This window comes from Eubalaena glacialis, chromosome 19 (genome assembly GCF_028564815.1).
Source record: "Eubalaena glacialis isolate mEubGla1 chromosome 19, mEubGla1.1.hap2.+ XY, whole genome shotgun sequence".
Lineage (NCBI taxonomy): Eukaryota > Metazoa > Chordata > Mammalia > Artiodactyla > Balaenidae > Eubalaena > Eubalaena glacialis.
This window is the reverse complement of record NC_083734.1, coordinates 12,047,443-12,068,028: the sequence shown is the minus strand read 5'-3', so window position 1 is coordinate 12,068,028 and position 20,586 is coordinate 12,047,443. Positions and strand designations below refer to the sequence as shown.

The following is a 20,586-nucleotide window of genomic DNA, read 5'->3' as shown; positions in this document are numbered from 1 at the left end:
TGCATCTGAGGCAGTGAGGAGTGGCCTTGGCAGCTCATGACTCCTGCCGACAAAGAATTTTTGTCCGGCTTCGAGAAGATGCCCTTGAACAGAAACAAGCAGTTTCCCTGGGAGAGCGTCCACCCTCGCTGCCCTTGAAAGCAGGATTTGCCCCAGATTGCCCCTTGCTCAAGCTTCCTAATCTTTATTCTGTTTCCAGATGGGGGGAGTCTACTGGGAGCCCCAGGCCCCTGCCAAGTGCTCCATCTGTATTTAATCAATCCCTCCTCTGAAATCCAATCCGTCATAAATTCCAGCCTCACAATAAATGTGCCGAGAGGTCTGTAGGGACGGGCTTTTATAGTGAATGAGAAACAGAATCGCTGCCCAAACTATTGAACTGAGAACAATGGGGATCCGAAGGAGGTGCTGCAAGAGGGGCAAATATTGAAGGCTGAGTAGCAGAGGGGGAGCCCGCTGAGCCCCACCCGCCCAGGCCCACTGCGCCCTCGGCTTGTCCTCAGCCTGGTCTCCTCGCCTTTATTAGCTCTTGGTAATGGATTTTATATCTGCTCAGTGTGACGGAGGAGTCTTGGCAAGCCTCAAAGACCTGCAGAGTTTCCTCCCGGCCCTCCAATGAGAAGCCGGCAGCCTCCGTCAGCCACGTAGGTGGCTCTCCAGCCAACATTTACTTTGGTGTCAAAAAGAAATTCCAGGCATGTTTGGAACAGATGCAGGGCCCACTGAGCCGTGGGGTCTTTGCGAGGACAATCTAGGCCGGACCTCGGGGTGTTGGCCTTCCTGTCGGTGTTGATCCTGTCGTCCTTGCCTGGGGAGGGCACGCTGGGGCCTGAGACCAAGGTGGCGGGCACTGCTGCAGCCCTGTGACCTGTGGCAGGCGTGGCAGAAGGCCACCTTGCCGTGGGGGATCACAGGGATGCGGGCTTAGCTCTGCCAACGCTTTTAATTAACTCACATAATCGTTCACAGGTTAGACATGAACATGCCCCAGACTCCCCACACTAACTCAGGGGGCCTGTTTCCCATCCGCACAAAGGGATTGACGAAATAGGAGTTCTTGCTGTTTTAGTAAAAATCCCTTTAAAAATCTGGAAAAAGCTATGGGCCTTTCCTCAGAAAACACACAAACAGACACAAACACATGTACATACACATACATATACATGCGCACACACATTATATGCACACATACACACATACACATATGTGCATGTACATACACACACCTGCAGTGTCATGTCAGGGGGCTGGCAATTCCCAGATCCAGGCTGGCCTGGATGCCTGGTTAAGGAACCCTGAACTGAATGATTCTGGGGTCCGGCCCCTTCCCCTGTAATTCTCTCTGAAGCCGTCTAGGTACAAGCAGTGCCCCCATCACAAAGCATTTTCTAACCTCTTACTCTGAGGTAGACAGAGGAGGGTTTATTACCCCCTTTTCTGCAGAGCGGGGACGGGTCTGACAGGAAATCAATAGTGAAAGTGGGGCTCATCAGCTCCACCACTGTTTCCTCTAACTTTTTTAGGCCATGCTCCCTTTTGATGCACAGAAAAAAAAATCTCATTTCCCCACCCCAGGAATTTCTAATAACTCATGGTGGGGAGGGGGGCAGAAATCTACTGAATCTCAGGCCAAGTTGTTAAATCTTACTCTCGATAGCTTGAAATATAATTTGAACTCTGAAAATCATAGTTGTGCTTAATTCCCAAGTATGAAATATTGTAACGTTGGAACATTTAAAACCATACAGCCTGCGGCAGCCTGGACTAAAAAGCACTATGGAAGGACTGACAGCCTCTCTATGTAGTCGTGCGGTTAATCCAGCCCCTTCCCAGAACCTTCCTGCCGGGGACACACCAGGACCCTCGTGCACGGAGGACGCCAGTGCCAGATGATTCCAAACAGCAGAAAACAGCACTCTGCTGAAGACTTTTGGAACCCTTAACGTTGGCAAGTCTTCAGGATTGACTTTTTGGGGGATCGCAGGGGCTATGTCATCCGTGAGATGACACAGCCCCCAATATCCAAGTGATTTGGAACTCACGATGCAGCCTTTCATGTACGACACTCCCAGTGCCCTTGGAATAGAGTCCTGGGAATGCAGGAGCCCACCTGCCATGGCGGGATTCTCAGAGCTCCCTCTCCCGCTGCTGGAACCTGGGGCGTGCTCCCACGTCCCAGCCTTGGCCAATCAGGCCTGGCTTGAAGGAGTGGTGCAAAGATGAGGCTCCTCTAGAACCCACTCAGTGGTGGGGCTGTCCAAGGTGCAGGGAGTGACCCTCAGGCCAAATTGTTCTGCTACGAGATGGCTGTTGGGCTTTACAGTTCTCTGCCCTCTGAGCTGCCTTTGTTCCTGTCTGCTCTCCAAGCCTGTCCCTGCAGCCTCAGCCCCGGCAGCCCACCAATAAATTCCCTTTGGCTTAAGAGAGCCCGAGTCTGTGCCTGCTACAATAGGAAGCCTCCGTGTTGCATGCACACCGTCTGGACCTTGTGTTACTTCTGCAAGCAAATGCTACCTGGGCACCAGTAACACCCCCGCTTCTCCGGGCAGGATGGGGTGGAGGGGGTCAAAGAGAGTAGAAAAGACTCCTTTCCACAAGCCAGCGACACTGCTTCCACCTCCACACAGGAGCGTGAGGAGAGAGTCCTGAGAGATGAACCTGGAGACCCTCTGCCACCAATGCCCTGTTTTTGACTCCCCGCTTCCCACCCCCAGTACCTGGGGCCCAGCTTCCCCATCTGTACAGTGAGGTGCTGGGTCCGCTGAGCTGGAGTTGGATGCGGTGAGTGGGGTCTGGAGGTCCTTCCAACTCCAGCCCTGAGTCCAGATACCCTTCAAACTGTCCAGCATCTTCAGAGGCATAGACGAACAACCTCCCAGCCCCCGCCCAGCTAGGACTCACTCCCCTAGGACTCTGAGTCTGAAAACAAGCAGTGTTTTGACCCCTACCTGGCATCGGTCCTGTGCATCACATTCTGGAGCACCAAACACCCTTCATCCCTCTCTCTCCCTTATACATTTCACGACCAAAAGTCAAGTCTTCCCGTGAATACTTTCCTTGTAGTCTTTGCCTTCCTGCCTTTAGAAATGGATTTGCGTAAAATAACCAGAGGGCATTTCTACAACTGCCTCTTTATTCACCTGCAGCCCTTCCAGGCCAGGATGTTTCCTTGATGGACTGCTATCCTTCAGCCGGTAATTTAATTGACACCTGCCCAGTGCAATGTCTCCCCCCGTGGTTTACTGGGAGCGGCTGGGCTCGAAAGGGATGTTTCTGTCTTCGAGAAAGGCCTGGAGTCCCCGGAGCGTCCTTTCACTCAGCGAGTAATCTAGTATATCTTTAATAAGTGGAGTCAATTCACTTTCAAAACCCTTGTAAAATTCAGCCTTTTAGTCACTCTGACCTGAAGCATTCAAATTCCAATAAGAATAGATAGCCCCAGTAGCACCCACCCAGGAGATCCGGCCAGGGGATGAGATCCGGCCAGGGGATACGGGCCGATAGCCCCAGGAGGCCTCTACCCGGGCCAAGGCCGCAGCATCTGTGCCCTGGAGACTCCTGCTGACTCAGCTTCTCCACCTGCCAGAGCATCTTGAATGTGGGCTTTGGAAAACCACGGGGTCAGAGCCCAGCGGAAAGGTTCTGGGAAACCTGTGAATCTAGTATAGACAGGGCAGGGCGGTGAGCTGTCTGAGGCTGTACCTGGAGTTAGTGACAGAGCCTCAGCCTCTCAGTTTCCTGTGTCTTGCTTTTGTCTTATTTATTTCTTGTCTTCTTCTCTCTAGAGGTTAAGGTGAGAATCACAGACATCCTAGGGCTTGGGTTGGAATACTTGGTCCAACCACTTACTAGCTGTGTGACCTAAAGAAAGATACCTAGCCTCTCTGAGCCTCAGTTTCTTATCTGTGAAATGGGGACGGTTAGAATAATGCCTCCCTCATTATGTTGCTATAAGGATTAAATGAGGTAACACATGAAAAGTCCTTAAAACATTTCCAGGTACATAGTAGTCACTCAGCAAATCTATTCCTGTTATTGTTGTTATTGTGTTGTTGTTACAGCTGGAGAGAAATAGAGCAGATGTGAAGAAGAGCTTCCCAGCTAGCCTAACAGAGAGAGCTGAAGGTTGTAGCAAAGTCTGGAGGCAGAAGGATGGACAGAATGACCCTTTCTCAGGGGTTCCCTCCCCCCAATGACTCTGTCTTGGCTTCTCTTCAGCAGCTGCCTGATCCCCAGCAGTGTGGGGTCCTCTCTGGGGAGTTAAGACTAATACACTTAAAAAAAAAAAAAAAAAAAGACTAATACACTTTGAGATCTGTATCAGCAAGTACAGATGATGCCTCTGTGGAGAGGGCAGGGTGGGGCAGGTCTGCAGCGAGAGCTTATATCACACTCGGGCCATGGGGGCTGCCAGGGTTTATTCCTGTTGAATAGGAGGCCTTTCTCTGCTGACTTCAGCTCAGACTGCCCACCTTCTTCTCCATCCCCTCCTGGGGAGGCATGTGGTGGGTACCACTGTGCTCGGACCTGGAGGAGAGAGATGAAATTTGTATCACAGGCCGAGCTTCCTGCTCAATGAGGCTGCAGCTGCCCTGTTCTCTCCATGGGAGACAGGGAGTGTGGAGTGTTCTGAGCGGATGGAGACTGGGCTGGAAGTCAGAACAATCGGGTTCTAAACTAGGACAAGGCCCTTCCCTGCTCTGGGCCTCGGTCTTAATATCCATCAAATGAGGGTATTGGCAGAACACTCTCTCTCTCTCCCTCTCTCTCTCTCTCTCTCTCTCTCTCTCTTGCAGCTTACTGATGCGGTGATTAGGGAAATCTGCGTGTTCCCAACGGCCCTGCAGTTCCAGTGCTGTGTATGTGCCCCAGAGAATCTCTGACACAGAAACCCAAGAAATGCAGGGGATGTTTGTTGCAGCAGCATCTGTAGCAGCGAAGAGCTGTGAAAACTAAATGCCCATCAAGAGGGGATGAGGAAATACAAGATGAGGTCTTATCACACTAGGAAACATTATCATCAAAAGGAACCCGCCAAATCTACAAATATCAGTATGAATAGATCTGAAAACAATATTAAAGCGGGGAAAGTAAGAAGCAGAACGGGCTAGCCATGGTGCCATTATGTAATGTTTTAAATGCATCCATGCAGGTATATAATGTTTAGGCTACACAGACAGGAGAAAGAGCTTCTGAAGTTAGATGGGAAAAGCACACAGCATTTGGAAGAGAGGAATGGACTGGGGGTGAGGACAAAAAGAGACCAAAAAAAAAAAAAAAACAGACTCTGCTGAGACTGCTAGGAGATGCCATGAGCTGGTAATACCAAATCCTATTATATCCTATTAGGTGCATCTCTGGTTCAAACAAAACAGATAAAGATGGTTTGGGTCTAGATGATTCCCTCAGGACCTTCCAGCACTGCCATCCTGGTACTCAGCCAGCATGGCCAGAGCTGGGACCTTGTAGGGGTCCAGAGCAAGGACCATGCCGAGTTGTGGAGCCTGAGCAAAGCCGTATCTGAAGAAAGGTGTACAAGAGCCCTAATAGGTGTAGATATTCTGCTAGGTGCCCATAAAGTCTGTTACATAATCTATTTACATAATCTGCTTGTGATTTCCTGCCTTGTCAATACAGTGACATTAGTAATCAGGACCCACAGGCTGATCTATTATTTCCTTAGTGCCTTATCATCTATACCTGTGTTTGCTTCTCTGCGTTCTGGAATCTGTCATAAACAAACAATGTCGTGTGGGGGGCCAGGGCAGGGGAGCAAAGAATCTGAGGTCGGAGCTTTGGTACATGCTTGTTTTGGGCTGCTGGCACTGATGCATATTTGCAGGAGTGTAGACTCCAAGGACCACTCTTGCAGTGCGTTTTAGATTTTAAGCCAGTTCCTCATTTGTATTTGGTCTAAATATAACTTGAAGACAACTGGTCTTGCTTGAGGCCAATCTCAACAGTCTTGACATCAGACAAACGCAAAACACAGCTCCAACTGCAAGCGCTGAAGGAGGAGATAAATTGCTAACCCACTGGGCAGCCTCTTAAATCAGCTCGTCCCTTAGAGCAGTGGCCACATCTCTCTGCCTCCACCCAACCCCCTCTTTTCTTAAAAAATCTCCCTTCAGCCTCTGCAGACCCTCTCTCCAAAATCCCATCTACCAGCACACCCCACTCGGAAGAACAGCGAAGCCAGCTAAACAGCAATTGATGAAATAAAATCTAAACTTGAGCCTCAGGTCATCTCAGCACTCAAGTAAAATCGGCAGAGGTCTTGTTTAACAGGTTCTGCAAGATGTCTCCAAGCATCTTTCGAAAATACTGAGGATGCAGGAATGTGAATGTCATCTAGATTTTGCAGCCCACCCTTGTGGGCACAGAGGGGGGACCATGGTCTACTAGGTCGGCGGTGGGGGGGGGTCTTTCCTGGCCAGGGGTTCTTACACAGGGGTCTAGGGCTCACCTAAGGGGTCATTTGTGTCGATCTTAAGGGAATCTTCCTGCCTCTGCATGAGATCACAAATGAGACCCTTGGTGACCCAGTGCCTCCTTCACAGGATCTGCTGTGAACGTGAGGCTGTGGTTATTAGTGTAACTGCTGGGAACGGGCCCTCACCAGCAGGGAGGGGGACAGGCAGGGTCCTAACCCTTCTTGGGGTTGAAGGTGGAAGCACGGACTAGATAAGCCACAGCTCCCAGCAAGGAGAAGAAGAAGAGCTCTAGATGCGAAGGCACATTCTACCAGTGTCCCGGATGGTGGGCAGAAATGGGGGGCAGCCTGGTGCGAGAAGGCGATGGTGAGAACAAACCAGCCACTCCCGGCTGTTCTGGAAGGCTCCAAAGAAAAGCATCTATTCCTAGGGCTGCTTTTGTGATTGGGGGCGATCCTCATGGCAGTGGACAACCCCTAGGTTTCTTTAAAGTGTGGGAACCAGTGAGGAGGGGCCCAGAAGGCTAGAGCCAGGGCAGGAGACACTGCAGGGAGGGGAGGCGTTTCCAGCAGCTCAGGTGAGAGAGATCCACGTGACCCCGGCAGAGGCCGAGGGACTTGGCACCTTGGCTGCCGGGCTCGAGCTGGCCCTAGTCCTGCCCCAGGCCTCCTCCTGCTGGCGTGCATCAGCAGAGGACAGGGGTAAGTCACTTAACCAGCCCACTGTCCTGCTCCTGACTTCGGTGCAAGTCACCATCGGAGGGTGGGACAGCGGCCACGCCAGGCCCAGCAGGCATTGCAATACTGAACTCCACCGGTTGCAACGTGTCCAAAAAGGAAATGAGTGTAACCTGGCGTGGCTGCCTTTCCACGGGGCCACGTTGGCTCCTGATGACGGTCACTTACCTCTCCAAGTGCCTGGACACCACCTGCCCAGGATGGATACCCAGGCCTTGGGTCTGTCATGTGGAGGAGTCACCCCAGCCATGTCCCTCTCCGCACCCGCCTGGACCTCTTCGCTCCATCCACATCTGTGCTCACACTCTCCGGGGGAACAGGTAGCATTGGCCTCTGCACTGTGTTCCCAGTTCTCCAGGCTGGAGTGCTTGGCTGGGCCCGGGGGGCAACGGGCTACTCCAGAGGCGGAAGCTGAACAGACTGTGGGCAGAGGAAAGGGTCTGGGCAGCGGGTGCCGGAGGAAAGATCCTGTCTGGAACCCTGACCCCGTCTCTCAGTCACAGAGCTGGGAGGCCCAGGAAGCACCGGCTGACTCTGGTTTCTCTCTCCTGCAGGCAGCTGAGGTCAGCGTCTCTAAATTGCTAGTTATTCCTTTCTTCAATTAAGGACAATTCTTCTGACGCAGGAAGTTAACTCCCAGCAGTTAATCTAATGGCCTTGAGTCCTGATGTGTTTGCTCTATCTGCAGGCAGGGCCAGAACTTCCTTGGTAGCAGGTCACAGCCCACGCATTCAGGAGCTGCCCTGGGGGGCCAGGGCCCCATAGTCCCCATTGGTCTCCAGATCCACGCAGCAGCACTGATCTTCAGACAGGGACTGGGGCTGCGGTGGAGGTCCAAAGTGGAGAAGCCACGGACGGATCCCGGAAGTGGGTTGTCATGTGGCAAGCCTCCTCCATCTCTGGCCCACTGTCTTCCCATCTGAGAAATGGGGGCGTGGAGGAGGGTCTGGCTAGATGATTTCTGTAACTCCCATCAACTCGGCATCTCCCCTAAACTGCCCCACCCACCTCCTCCCAAGGGTTTGTGATGACTGGACAGAGAGGTGGGAGGGGTCTCAGTGCCCACCTCAGGGAGCATCTTCCCTGAGCAGGATGTGTTTGCCTATGAAATAGACACACACACACACGCGCGCGCAGTGCTGCCTGGAAGTAGGGCCCCTGCCAGACTGTGGTCACTGCTGCCGCTGTGAGCCAAGGGCCCCAGGAGGTGCTCAGGCCCGGGTGTGTCCCCTCTGAGGCTGCTTTATTGTTCCTCTGTGACAACTCACACCCACAGACCAGGTGGCCGAACCTGGACATTATCCAGGCAGTCAGGCCTCTGACTGTGCCCTGCCTGCAGGGAAGGGTGAGAACCAGGCCCAAGGGATAGAACATAGGCTCTAAATTTATCCTGCATAACCACAAGCACCGAACTTTCTCAGCCTCCCTTTCCTTTTGTGTAAACTGGGGATAATACAAGACATCCGAGGGTATTATGTACCGAGTGCCTGAGGGTTAAAAGACATGATATATGTAAAGCCCCGAGCATACTGCGGGTCCACTCATTGCTATCCCTGCCTCCACCATGCCCGAGTAATGGGGAAAGGCTGCAGGGATTCACTCACACACTCCCAGCTGGTGACAGATGGCACACACCGGCCAAGAGCTCTGGCTTCAACCTCGGAGCTTCTGAAATTTTGTCTATTGGTCAGCCCTGCTGTCTGGTTCTGGGATCCAGAACTCTGGGGACTGAGGGGTTCCCTGGGATGTGGGACTTTCAGTGCTAAAACCAGGAGTCTCTGGCAAACCAGGATGGTTGGTCCCTCTTGGTGAAGCCACACTAGGGAGTTTAGACAGAGGGCCCTTGGTTTTGTTGAGTGAGGCCCCAGAAGGACCCACAGGTGGGTCATCTGAGGTGCAGATTTCAGCTCAAATGAGGGGAAACCTTCTCATGGTCAGCAGCGTCCAAAGATGGAAGAACTCTTGCTTGAGGTACTGAGCTCCCTGTCCTTGGATGTAATAAACCAGGAGCTGAAGGGCCACTTGATGGGGATCCGGTGGATGGAGACAAAGCCCCGGGGGGTGGGATGCTGGGCTAAATGCCCACTGAGGACCCTTTCAGCACCATATGTGCCCGTTTCCATAGAGGGGCTAATGGGACCCTGGAGTCGGAACAGTGGCTACCCTAAGGGTGGAATTATCCTTTTCCCTGGAAGGCGGGTGTGGGACAGGGTGTGTGGGGTGCCTGGCTACAGACGGTAACTGGGCTTTAGCCCTTCGCAGTTTCTCAGAAGGAAGCAGAGGGCATCTTCTCAAGGGATGGTTTGGTGGGAATTGAAAGGTCATCCGAGAGCAGATACCCCCTCGCCCTTTCCAGCAGCAGAGCCAGGCAACCGGCTTTGGGGATGTTGGGAGCTGCCAAAGGCTGGGCAGACATCTGCTGGGCCCACCGACCTGGCCCAGCCTTGAGCTAGGGAGAGGACTGCTCTCCCCTGGGGCCGCCCATCTGGCTACCACCCAGGCATCACCGAAAAGGCTGGCCTTCTCCCGCCCCCTGCTGGGGCTGGGCTGTGGATCCCCGGCCCACACCAGGCAGAAGCCACAACCCCGGTCTCCCCAGCCTCCGCTGGGCCTGTTCACCAGGATGTCTGCGTCCCAGGTGTGGGAAGCAAAGGGTGCTACTGCTCACAGCTAGGCTCCTGGCCTCCCCAGACTGCTCCAGCCTGGAATCCCAGGTGGGCTTTACGTGTATTTTACAAGTTCCTTTAGAACTAAGGGCACAGAAATCCCTTCTCCTCTGAGGCTAGTTCAGGTCCAGGTTGTGGATCCTAGAAATGACAGCCTGGAGTCGGCGCTGATGGAGGGGTCCACCTCTTGCCTCTGACCCCTGGAGACACCTCCCTCTTGGCTTCGCGGGAGCCTCCCGGTGCCCGTTCTTCCTTTCTCTCTCTCTTCTCTGCTCTCTGTCGCTCTCCAGGTGCCAGGGTCTCGAATCTCCTCCGAATTTCTCTCCTCCTCTCCCCGTCGGTGTTTGGGCCCCAGGGGTGTCTCTAGCGCCCAGTCTCAGTGGCTCTCGCCCCCGACTCGCGGTCCGCGTGCGCATCTCCGCCTGGACCGCAGCGCCTCCGCGTCTCCGCGCCCGTCCGGGGCTCGGAGCGGAGCGTTTTGGAGCAGCGGCCGCGGCCCCGGGCAGGGGTGCGGGCCCGCGGGGGCGGCGTTGGGCGCCTTCCTCCGTCAGTCCCTCCCCGGCGGCGCGGGGGGGCCGGCGCGGCCGCCGCTCGGCGCCTTTAAGGGAGCGGGAGGGAGCGGCGAGGCGGCGGCGGCTGCGGTGGCGGCGGCCGCGGCGAGCGGGGCGGGGGCGCGGGGCGCGGCGCTCGGAGTCCGCTCGCGGCCGGAGGCGGCTGGGCGGCCGGGGCCGGGCTGGGAGCTGCGAGGAGAGCGGGCAGCGCCGCCGGAGCCCGCCGCCCGGGCCATGGCCAAGGCGGGCCGTGCAGGTGAGGGCGGGCGCCGGGAGGGCTGGGCCGCCGGCGGGGGGAGGGACCCGCGCGTCTCGAGGGGGGGCCGCCGGCCCAGGTGAGCCCCCGGCGCAGGTGGGCGGAGGTTCCGGGCGGGCTGAGGGGGCGGCGGCGCGGCCGGCCCCCGGGAGCGTGGAGAGGGGGCTCCGCGCGCCCCGCGCCCTTCCTGCGCCCCCGGTCACCTCGTGGGACACCGCGTCCCCTCGCCGCCGCCCCGCCGGAAAGGGCCAGGTCTGCGGCGCCTCTGCCCAGCCCGGCGGTGGGGAGCGATCGTCGCCCTCCCGAGGCCCTGGGCAGAGCCGGGCGCGGGGACCGAAGGCGAGGTCCCGCGGCCGCCTCTCCATCCCACGCCCCCCAGCGCCAACCAGGACGCGCCCCCTTGTCCGGCCGCTCGCTCTATCCAAGACGCGACAACCCCCCCCCCCCCGCCCCCAGCTCAGTCAGGAGACCCAGATTTCTTCTGGGGAAGGAGGGGTGCCCCGCTCCGCACCGGCTAGTGAGCCGTTCCCCCCCTCCCCCCTCCCGGACCCTGGGAGGCAGAGCCTCAGGTGCGGAGGTCTGAAGCGGGGCCTCTTCTGGGGTCCCCAGGGCTCTGCCCTCCCCCAGACGCAGGCCGTGTGGCCCGTGATGTGAGGGAGTGGGCGTTAGTCATTCGTTCATTCATTCAGCCAGACGTTCATTCACCAACATCTGCTTTGTGCCAGGCCCCGAGCTGGGCACTGGGACCAGGCGGTGGTGGAGACTCTGCTCCTATTTGCACTCTCTGGGCCCATGGTGCCTTGGGAGGGCGGCGGAACGACGGTGGCAGCAAGCCTGGACACAGCAGGGCTGGCTTGGGAGGCTGGCATGTGTAAATCCACCGTGAACTCACACCCAGCCTGTGACGTTGGCAGGTGCCATGCCATCCCCTTGGACTCGGCATTGGTCTGGCACGAACCCCACCCTCTACCCACCAGCGATGACAGTGATGGCATGAGTGTGAGTTCGCCCCTGCACACACTTGGGCTGAATACCGCTGGGCTGTGTGTAAATCCACTGCCACCCCACAAATGCTGCCCTGACCAAGGGCCGGGTCCGATGCCCCTGTACATATGCTGGGTGTGTGATTTGGATGCCTGAGAATACACTCCCGTTCTGTCCCTGAGGAGTCCCCTTGGGGTGGGGCTGGTTGTGTGAGACACAGCAAGTACGGAACACATCTAAGCACCCCTTTCTCACTTCCCTCCCCTTTCCCCCCAGGCGGCTGGGAAAGGCTGTCTCCCTGGGTCCTTACCCACCCCCGCTCCTCCCATAGGGCACATGGCAGGGTGTGTGTCCCGCCCACTGCCCCCGCGCCTCTGCTGCCTGTGTGTGTGCAAGTGCATGCACACCCCTTGCACAGATCACCTGCCCGAGCACTGTCATCACAACAGCAGTTAATAATTGCTGCTTGTCCGAGGTACCAGGCAATGTGCACAGCCATGCCGGGAGGCAGGAAGTGTTACTCTTCCCTTTTTAAAACATCTGGAAACAGGTACTCAGAGAAATAGCTCCCTCCAGGTGGCCCAGAGGGTCTGGGCAGAGCCTAGATGTAGACCCAGGCTGTAAGGACTCCGAGTACTAGATTTTCTCCATTGCTACCCTCGTAGGTTGCCCCCCTCACAGAACAAAGATGCGGTTCCAGCCTCTCCACCTTGGTCTGTGGGTCCTTTGGTCTCTAGACTGAGAGTCCGTGGGAATTCGTTCCAGTGACGGGTGAAAAACTGCTCTGCTTCGAGCATCAGTGCCTGGTGTCCTAACATTTTGTCTTTCCTGCTGCAGTTTCGTGCTTGGCCCTTTCCCTCAGGGCAGCACAGGCTCCCCTCCTCTGTGGATCAAACCGCCCAGGCTCTTCCCTCCCACACTCAGCTGCCACCCCAAGGAACCTTTGGGATTGACCCCAGCAAGAGGGGATCGCTCCTCCTCTTCTTAGCTCTTCCAGGCTCCTTTGCATTTTGTAAAGGTCCCTTCTCTTCCTAAGGCTTCTAAGCTCGCTGACTTGAAGACAACTTGTGGTGATGTGTGCACGGATGTCAAAATCTGTGTAGGATGGACTGGTGAGCTTTAGAACAGAGGGAGTCCTCGGAGGTAGGAGCCCCAGTCCCTCTCTTTACAGCTAGAGAAACTGAGGCCCAAGGAAGGGTAACTCAGACAGGGGTGGCTATTCAGGACCATCTACCGCGGATGGACAGGCTGATGGTCAGTGAGAAATGATCAGGCCTTCACTCTTGGGGGGAGAGGGTGCTATTAGAACCAAAGGAGGCTGAAAGCTGTGAGAATCTGGTCTGTGAATGAGGGAGTGTGCTCTCTGACCTGTGAGGTGTTCCGTCTAAAACGGGTCCAGGGAGCCACTGACTAAAGATAGGGGCTTGGGCCTCAGGGCCACCATAGGGCATGACTCCAAGGTCATCACATTGTAGTCTAGTGAAGGCGTCCCAGACCTGTGCAGGGCACAGCCTGAGCAGCCAGCCATGGCCATGTCAACTGTGTCACACAGGAGCTGAAGGAAGGCAGTGAAAAGGACTTCCATGCTGCCAGGAGAACCCAGGTACAAGAGAAAATGTAATCAAGTCCTAGAAAGGATTGGATAAAGGGCAGAAGGTGGATCCCCAACGGGCGACTACCAAATCTCTGGGGAGATTTCAGCACACAGAACAGGATCGTTATGGTGCCCCTGTCCAGTCTTGAGAGAAAAGGCAAGAGGAGGAGAGCCATTGGTCTTGCCCTGAGGGAACGCTCCGTCTAGTGGACAAAGGAGGAGAGAGGCCTACCTTGGGGATGAAAGTCTGCAGTAGGGAGGTGAGGGCTGGCAGTGGGGAGGGGCCGGGAAATGCACAGAGCTACCTGCGGCGGCAGGCCTCAAGTGCGGTGCAGACAGAGAGGAGGCCAGTGGTGGCTTGAAACAGCGAAGGCCAAATTTCTCTAGAAGTTGGGCCTTAAAGGCTGGCAGAATTTGGACAGGCAGGTGGCAAAGGGCAGGCTTCCACGGGCAGGTGAGGCTAGGAGGATGGGACGGGAAAGGTGTAGGTATGGCGGGTGGGAATGGGGGTGGGTGGGGAGGAGGTGCCCAAGGGTGGCGAAATCTGTCTGGCTGGGGTGAAGCGTCCCTAGAGGGTGCAGAAGGCCGAGAGGAGCTCCGGAGAGCATGGACGATGGGAGAGTTGTGTAAGGCTTGGGTGTTTTGACAGATCCCTCTGGCTGCTCCTGGAGGTGCAAAGCGAGGCCAGCCTGGCAGGGCTGTCTTAGTTGGGAAGAGTTTGTGCTGGTTCTTGCCAGCCGCACGGCCCCTCCCTTCCTCCCTGGGCCCCTCTACCCCTCCCTCCACACCCCAGCAGGTTGGCAGGGGTGTCTGCCCGCCCGGGGGCAGGGCAAGTGGAAGGCCCTGCCGGGCAGGAACAGAGACAACAGCCAAGAGGGTCTTGGAACCTCTCAGGCTGGGCCAGGACCATCTGGAGAGGCCGGGCTGGGGCCACAGGGCTGGGCCTTCCAGGCTGGAGGAACCAGTTTATTTGCTCCCAGGTGTTGGCCTCTGCTCTGAGGGGCGGAGCCAGCGGGCTGGACTGTATCAAACCCAGTAATTCGAGTGAGTAAAATGCGGATCCTATAGTGGCAGAGCTGAGAGGACGCTTCCAGAAACTCATGTTCAAAGCCCTCACCACGAGGGGACACTGGGGCCTGGGGTGTGGGGTGTAGGTATTTGCCCAAGGCCACAGAAGAAGGTGGTGGCAGAGCTGGGCCCAGAACCTGTGATTCCAGAGTTTTGGGTGGGACCTTGTTCTGCTGAGTCAGCCGCCCCCTCACCATCCCAAAGCCAGACCTTCTTCTGGGCCCCCTGCTTCACGGCTCCCAGGTGGTGGTGTGGGGAGTGGCCGGAGCTCTCAGAGGACAGAACGTTTGGAAGCTTGGGAAAGGGACCAACTCTGGGATTCTCAGGACTTTGGGGAGGTGCCAGGAGATTTGAGGCACGACTCAGAAACTCCCAGGCCGAGGGTGCTGGGATGGCTTTGCTGTGTATCTGGGGAAGAGCATCACGTTTCTGCGTGAAGATTGCAAATGCACCTTTTCAGGTTCCTAGGGAGAAGGCTAGGGCCAAATCAGATGACCGTGTCCCAACTCAAGGCCTTTCTAAAACTCTGCCCCCAGGAAGCCTTCGGGGCCTTCTGTGCAGTTGGGGAAGTGCTGGAGCTTGGGCCAGTCTCTGGTTCCTCTGCTGAGTTACCTGTCACAGCAGCCGACCTGGCAGGCCCCAGCAGGCCCCAGATTGAGACCCTTTGCTGCCTCTCAGCCCTGGCTGTAGTGTGGTGTGGTGAGTCAAAGACAGTGCAGTTAAAACAGAGTCCTACCCCCAGCGCATGAAGCCCCAGTCCTAGCTGGTGTTCGAGTGGTGGAACAGAGTATGAGGACATGGCTAGGCCCCCCTTGCTGGGGCCATGTCTGTGTCGGACTGGCCAGAAGTGGGATGTTTTCTCGTATACATCTTAGTATACAGTGGTAATTCATGGCTAGAAGAGGCTTGGAGATCTTCTGGTCCTACCTGTTAATTATGCAAGTGGGAGACTGAGGCCAGAAAGGCAAAGGGTTTTTCTCTGAGCTCTGGTGTCTTCAACGACAGAGGGTGTGAACTCCCAAGACCAGTGAGGCTTTGAGGACTGGGAGCTACTCAGTAGGATCTGGGTGCCTCCCAGAAATTCTCTGGGATTCCAGGCTTGGGAGAGGGAGGGAGAGGGTCAGGGATTATCATCCTGGGGACAATCTGGCTCATTTTTTGGTAGCAGTCAACATGCTTTACTGTCCAATGGCACAGCAGCATCTCTTTGAAGTAGGGCTGATGTTATTCCCATTTTATGGATGAGAAAACTGAGGCCTGGAAATGTTAAGTGTCTGGTTCTAGGGTCACACATAAAGTCAGAGGCAGAGCTGGAATTAGAACTTAGGTCTCTTCTTCTCTTGGATTCAGCATTCCTAGGAGTTGGACTGTGTAACAAAGAACAGACCTGGCTCTGTCACTGGTTGCCCTTGAACTGCCCCTCTGGCCTCAGTTTCCTCGTTTGTACAAGGGGAATGGGAAGGAATGAGTTCGGGGGACAGGACAGCTCTGAGTTTGCTCCAGCTCAAACATTGCTCTCTTTTCCTTCTTGGCCTCGCTCCCCACTGGCTTTACTGTGCCTTTCGGGCCCTCACCTCCTCCCTTCTCCTCCCTCACAAGGGTGGTGGGGATGGGAGGACAAATGGGGAGCTGAGGACCGGGACATGGAGAGCACCTGCCTCTTGGGGGTCCCGGGGCCCCAGCCTATCACCAGATCTGCAGCCAGGAGCCACGTGGAAGGGGGCGGCCCGGGCCCCCAGGGGAAGGGCTGGGGGTGGGAGGGGGGAGGAGAGAATGCATAACAGATGAGTCTGGAAATCAAATGGGATCTGAGCTCCCCACCCACTCCCTCAAATCTCTTTATACTCCCTCTTCTAAAATTCTTGTTTTCTAAAGAGAAGGGAAATGCTACGCTGCAGCCCCTTCCGCAAACGAATGGGCGCCTTAGTGAGTCACTCCGGAGGTAAATGCCACCTCCAGGGCCCCACGTCTGCCTGCCTGCGGAGGCCTGCACAGCCGTGTGGCCACCGGGGGGCGCGCGTGTGAGGTGCCCCTGCCTGTCAGCGGCTGTGGGTGGGCGCTGGGTCCCTGCAGTGGGGCCCCCACCCCGCCTCCTCCAGACTCTCCCCAGGGTGGCATTCGTGAGGTTCACTCGCGGATGGGGTCACGGCTCAAGCTGGGGCCCGGCTGAGGCTGGGGGTGGCACGTAGGGACTTGGGCTGTGACCTGAGTGTGGGGTGACTACAGGACCTGCGGGGGAGGGCGTTGTGGTTCTGGGGCGGTCAGGGCTGGCAGGGGGGCAGGTGCTAATGCATCTGCCTCTGGAAACCGGAGTTCTCGGGCGTCAAGCTGTTCTCTGCAGGTATCCTGGTGGAGGGATGTGTGTGTGCTTGTCTGGAGCCTCACCTTCCGTTTTGAGGGTCAGCCTGTTAATTTGCAGACCTGGGGCAGGGAAGGCCAGCGAGGTGTTCCCCCTCCCAGATGACCCGCTGTTCGGGGGGGGAGGGGAAGTAGCCGTCTGTTAGCCGGGGATGCCAAACAAGGGTTGAAAGCAAAAATAGAAACGCATTGGGTTCTGTCTGGGAGGGGCGTTGAGTTCTGGTGGATCCGAGAGGCCTCTTCTGAGCTGTCTGCCGCCGATGCTGTGTTTGCTCGGCTCAGTATTTGCAGAGCACGTCATGTCCTGCGCTCCTGACCTCCTCGGGGATGGATCTAGGTGTGCAGGATCCGGGCTGCGGGCTCGAGGGCCTGCAGCTGTTCCACGAGTCTGTCTTTGGGGGGTTTGGGGCGGCTGTGGCCGTGGTCCAGCTTGCTGCCCTCCTGATCAGAACTCCCTTTGGCCTGCCATACCCGCCCCCCGCCGCCAGTCCTCCAACTTCCCACCTCCCGTGAGGCTGGTCTCAGCTGAGCAATTCTGAAATCATCCCTTGTGGTAAAAGGAGCTATTTTCGGCCTTCCCATTACTGCCCAGTGGGGGGTGGGGTGGGGTGGTGTTTATCCCTTTGCTGCCTTTTTGTTTCCTTCTTGTACAGTGTAATCTGGAGCAGCGGTGAGAGCATTACGCAGCCCTGCCTCTGGGGTCCCGGCTGGCAATTCCCAGTGCTGTGATTTGGCACCAAATGCAGAGCCCGGGGCAGAGGCAACCTTGGGCCCCATCCTTGCTCTGTAGTAACTCCAGAGTGGCAGGTAGCACAAATGGCTTGTCGGAGTCACCTTGGCCCTGGCTGGTGGGAGCAGCTCCCCTGCTGCCGCTTGCTTCAGGCTGACGGTAGCCTTTGGTGACCTTACCAAAAAGCCAGCCAGCTCATTGAGGTGGCGGCTCTAAAGGAGCCCCCAGCATCTTCTGCTGACTCTGTGACCCTCCCCAATCTGGTCTCCCCATGCCCTGATTGGATGCCTGGGTCCCTCCTGGTCTCTGTTCCCTGTTCCCCACAGTGGGTCCTGGGGTGATCGGAAGGGGCCCCTCTGTCCTGCCTTTTGGGCTCCCCTGCCCTCCTGAGAAGCCTGCAGGTGGCAGAGCCATCAGTGGTGAATTGGCAGGTGCTCTGGGAGCTCCCTTCAGAGGCAGGAGAAAGCCTCTCCCTTACGGAGCAAGAGTCTGGTGGGACAGAGCGGGGACATCTGGGGCTTGAGAGAATTGTTCCAAACAACTCAGAACCGTTGGGGACCGAACTGGCAGAGCAAACGAAAGTACAATAGATAGCCAAAGCTATTAATCACTAATCCTCTCCTAAATCAGGTAATTAATGGGTATTTAAGTGGCATATTTATGAGATACCAGCAGGTCTTCAAAAAGCACATTTTTTCCCAAAGCGACTGGTTGGCCCAACTGTGTCCTGCTGGGAGACTGGGGTTGTCATCCCACCCCCAGGCACAGGGAGCATGACGGGAGGCAGGTCCCATCTGAGCTTCCCTTTTGTCTTCGCAAAGAGGGATCGGAGCCCTTCTGAACTGACCTCACTGGGCTGTCGTGGGGATGATAGGAAGTGAAGGCCGTGCAAATCCCTGGCAGTGGTGTAAAATGCTGTACAGAATTTAGTGTTAGCTGTGAAAATAGCCTTGAAGTTATAGGATACAGTGCCTTGATTGTGCCTGGTGCTGTTTATGGCCGGGGTCAGGCCTCAGTCGGTGGCTAGAGGCATTCCTTTTTTTTTGAGTCATTGCCGAACGTGTGGCTGGGTCCATGACTGGGTCAAGGCTTAGTGTGTGGCTTGGCCCGTGGTCAGCTTCATGGCCTCGTTTGAGATCAGGTCCCAGTTGTTCTAGGATCGGGGTTGTGACTTGATCTGTGGTCAGCTCGAGGTTAGGCTGTGGTTGAGGTCAAGGTTGGGCCATGGCTAGTCTCAGGAAAATTCTGCATCCCGGAGCCTCAGCCTCAATTCTTGAGTCCACCCCTGGACTGATGGAGCTACGTGGGTCCCCTGGAAGCTGGATTCCTTCAGGGTCCTCCAGGATCTGGGCTCCAGGTGCTGGGAACCCCAGCACACAGGCCTTTCTGGGACTCCTGGCATGTGCCCTGAAACAGCCCAGCACACGAGCTCATCAGTGGTGCATACAGCAGTTTGGGAGATAGTTAGGACATGTTTCTATAGCAACCAACCCCCAACCAGCACTGGTTTCCTTCAATAATGCCTTTTTCTGGAAGCGGCTTCTCCTGGCCTCTTGTTTCTCCCTGGGTGGCCCCATAGCCCCTTGAAGGCTGAGTATGGGCTGGTTGGCCCTGATTGGTCTGGTCCGACTCATCCTGACCCAGAGAGGGGGCCTGAGGACATTCCCTATGGGATACTTCCCTGAGAGGGGGCCCTCCTGAGATCTACCCAGTGCTGGGCCATGCTGAGTGTAACAAGAGCTTTCTCTGTGCCCAGCCCTGGGCTGGGAGAGGCTATGGGCCTGGGGAGGATTCCTACCGGGTTTCTGCCTGGGGGAACCCACAGCCCAGTGGGACAGGCAGGCCTGGCCCTGGTCTGCAGATTGGTGCTCTGATGGGCGCAGGTAAAGGACGTTATGGAAATACGGAAGAGGCAGGCACCCAGACCAGCACTGGGGTCAAGGAAGGCTTTCAGCTGGGGTAGGGTGGGGGTGGAGGGTATTTCAGGTACCAGGACGTTCAGGAGCAAAGTCTTGGAGGGAAAGAACATGGTATGGGCTGGGGGGTGGGGGTGGGGGTGGGGGTGAGCCCTTCCCAGTGGCGACGTGGTACTGGAACCCAGACTTATGGGTGGAGGGGCTTGCAGACAGAGCAGGTCCTGGCCTTAGGTAGCTCAAGGTTTGGGGGGCAGATAAGACACAGCCCCAGGGAGCTGCGCCGGTGGAGAGGAGAGAAGGGCCAGCCGTGCACCAGGAGCAGCCCCAAGAGTGTTGGGGCTTGGGAGCCTCCAGCCTCAGGGTGAGTTCCTGCTCTGCCCTCTGGGCTCCCATTCCAGGGCCTGGAGGAGAAGGAGAGGGGCCCACTCTTGGGAGCTTCCACCTGTGAAAGGACCAAAGAAAGGCCCGTGGATTTCATGATTTATTTATGTTATTTAACAAACCCTTTTATAGCACTGAGTGCCAGGCACCATGCCAAACCTTTTTCAAATATTCATTCACGTAATCTTCATAGCAACCCTAGGGAAGGACTATTATTACCCCCATTTTACAGAGGAGGAGACTGAACACAGAGTGGTGTAGTGACATTTATTAAGATCACCAGTTGAGAAGTGGCAGAGTTGACAGTGAGAGGAGGAAGGCAGGGCTACGGGAGGAGGGGCAGAGAGGAGGTGGGCCTTCAGAGTCCCCCCCACCTGCCAGTAGGAGCCTCACTCAGACTCTGCATCCAGCAAGTGGATGGAGCCCTGGGCCCCCAGGCCAGAACTGTGAAGTGTGATTCTAAGTGTATGTGTGTGTGTGTGTGTGTGTGTGTGTGGCTGTGTGGGCCACGTTTGGGCTCTGGACTCTACGTGTCCACGGGGCTCCCACTGCCCACGGGATGTCTGGCAGCCTGATGGTTTCTGCAGCATGGATTGTCAGCAGTTAGACCCAGATGCTTGTGCTTGCAGAACCTGCCATCCTCGTGCCTGTGTGTGTGTGTGTGTGTGTGTGTGAGAGACAGAAAGACAGAGGAGACAGAGACAGACTGGAGACAAGGGGCCTGCCTGAATGAGCCCACAGCCGAGCTCTTCTCTCCCCCTCGGCCCCGTCCTCTTCCGAGGCACAGATTGCTGGAATCCAGCAGGCCTGCCAGGCCGTGGTTTCAGATGTGGCCTCAGGCAGGACTGGGCACCGAAGCTGCGGCCACAGTCATGGGCAGCAGGCTCAGTGCCAGGCAGCCCACCTTGGCC

At 56.4% G+C, this 20,586-nt stretch overlaps 1 protein-coding gene across 2 annotated transcripts in view; it reads left to right on the top strand.

Annotated features, from left to right (window-relative positions):
* The first annotated feature begins 9,833 nt into the window (after positions 1 to 9,833).
* PITPNM3 (PITPNM family member 3) overlaps positions 9,834 to 20,586 on the top strand; it is an 85,586-nt gene continuing 74,833 nt past the window's right edge. The window contains exon 1 of one of the 2 annotated variants that reach the window (XM_061174940.1): positions 9,834 to 9,885. Coding sequence is in view for 1 of the 2 variants with exons in the window: in XM_061174939.1 (XP_061030922.1) it covers positions 10,623 to 10,644 (22 nt within the window). In the remaining variant the exon portion in view is untranslated. Of the gene's footprint in view, positions 9,886 to 10,565; positions 10,645 to 20,586 lie in introns of those variants that run through there. The other variant, XM_061174939.1, reaches the window with a different exon arrangement.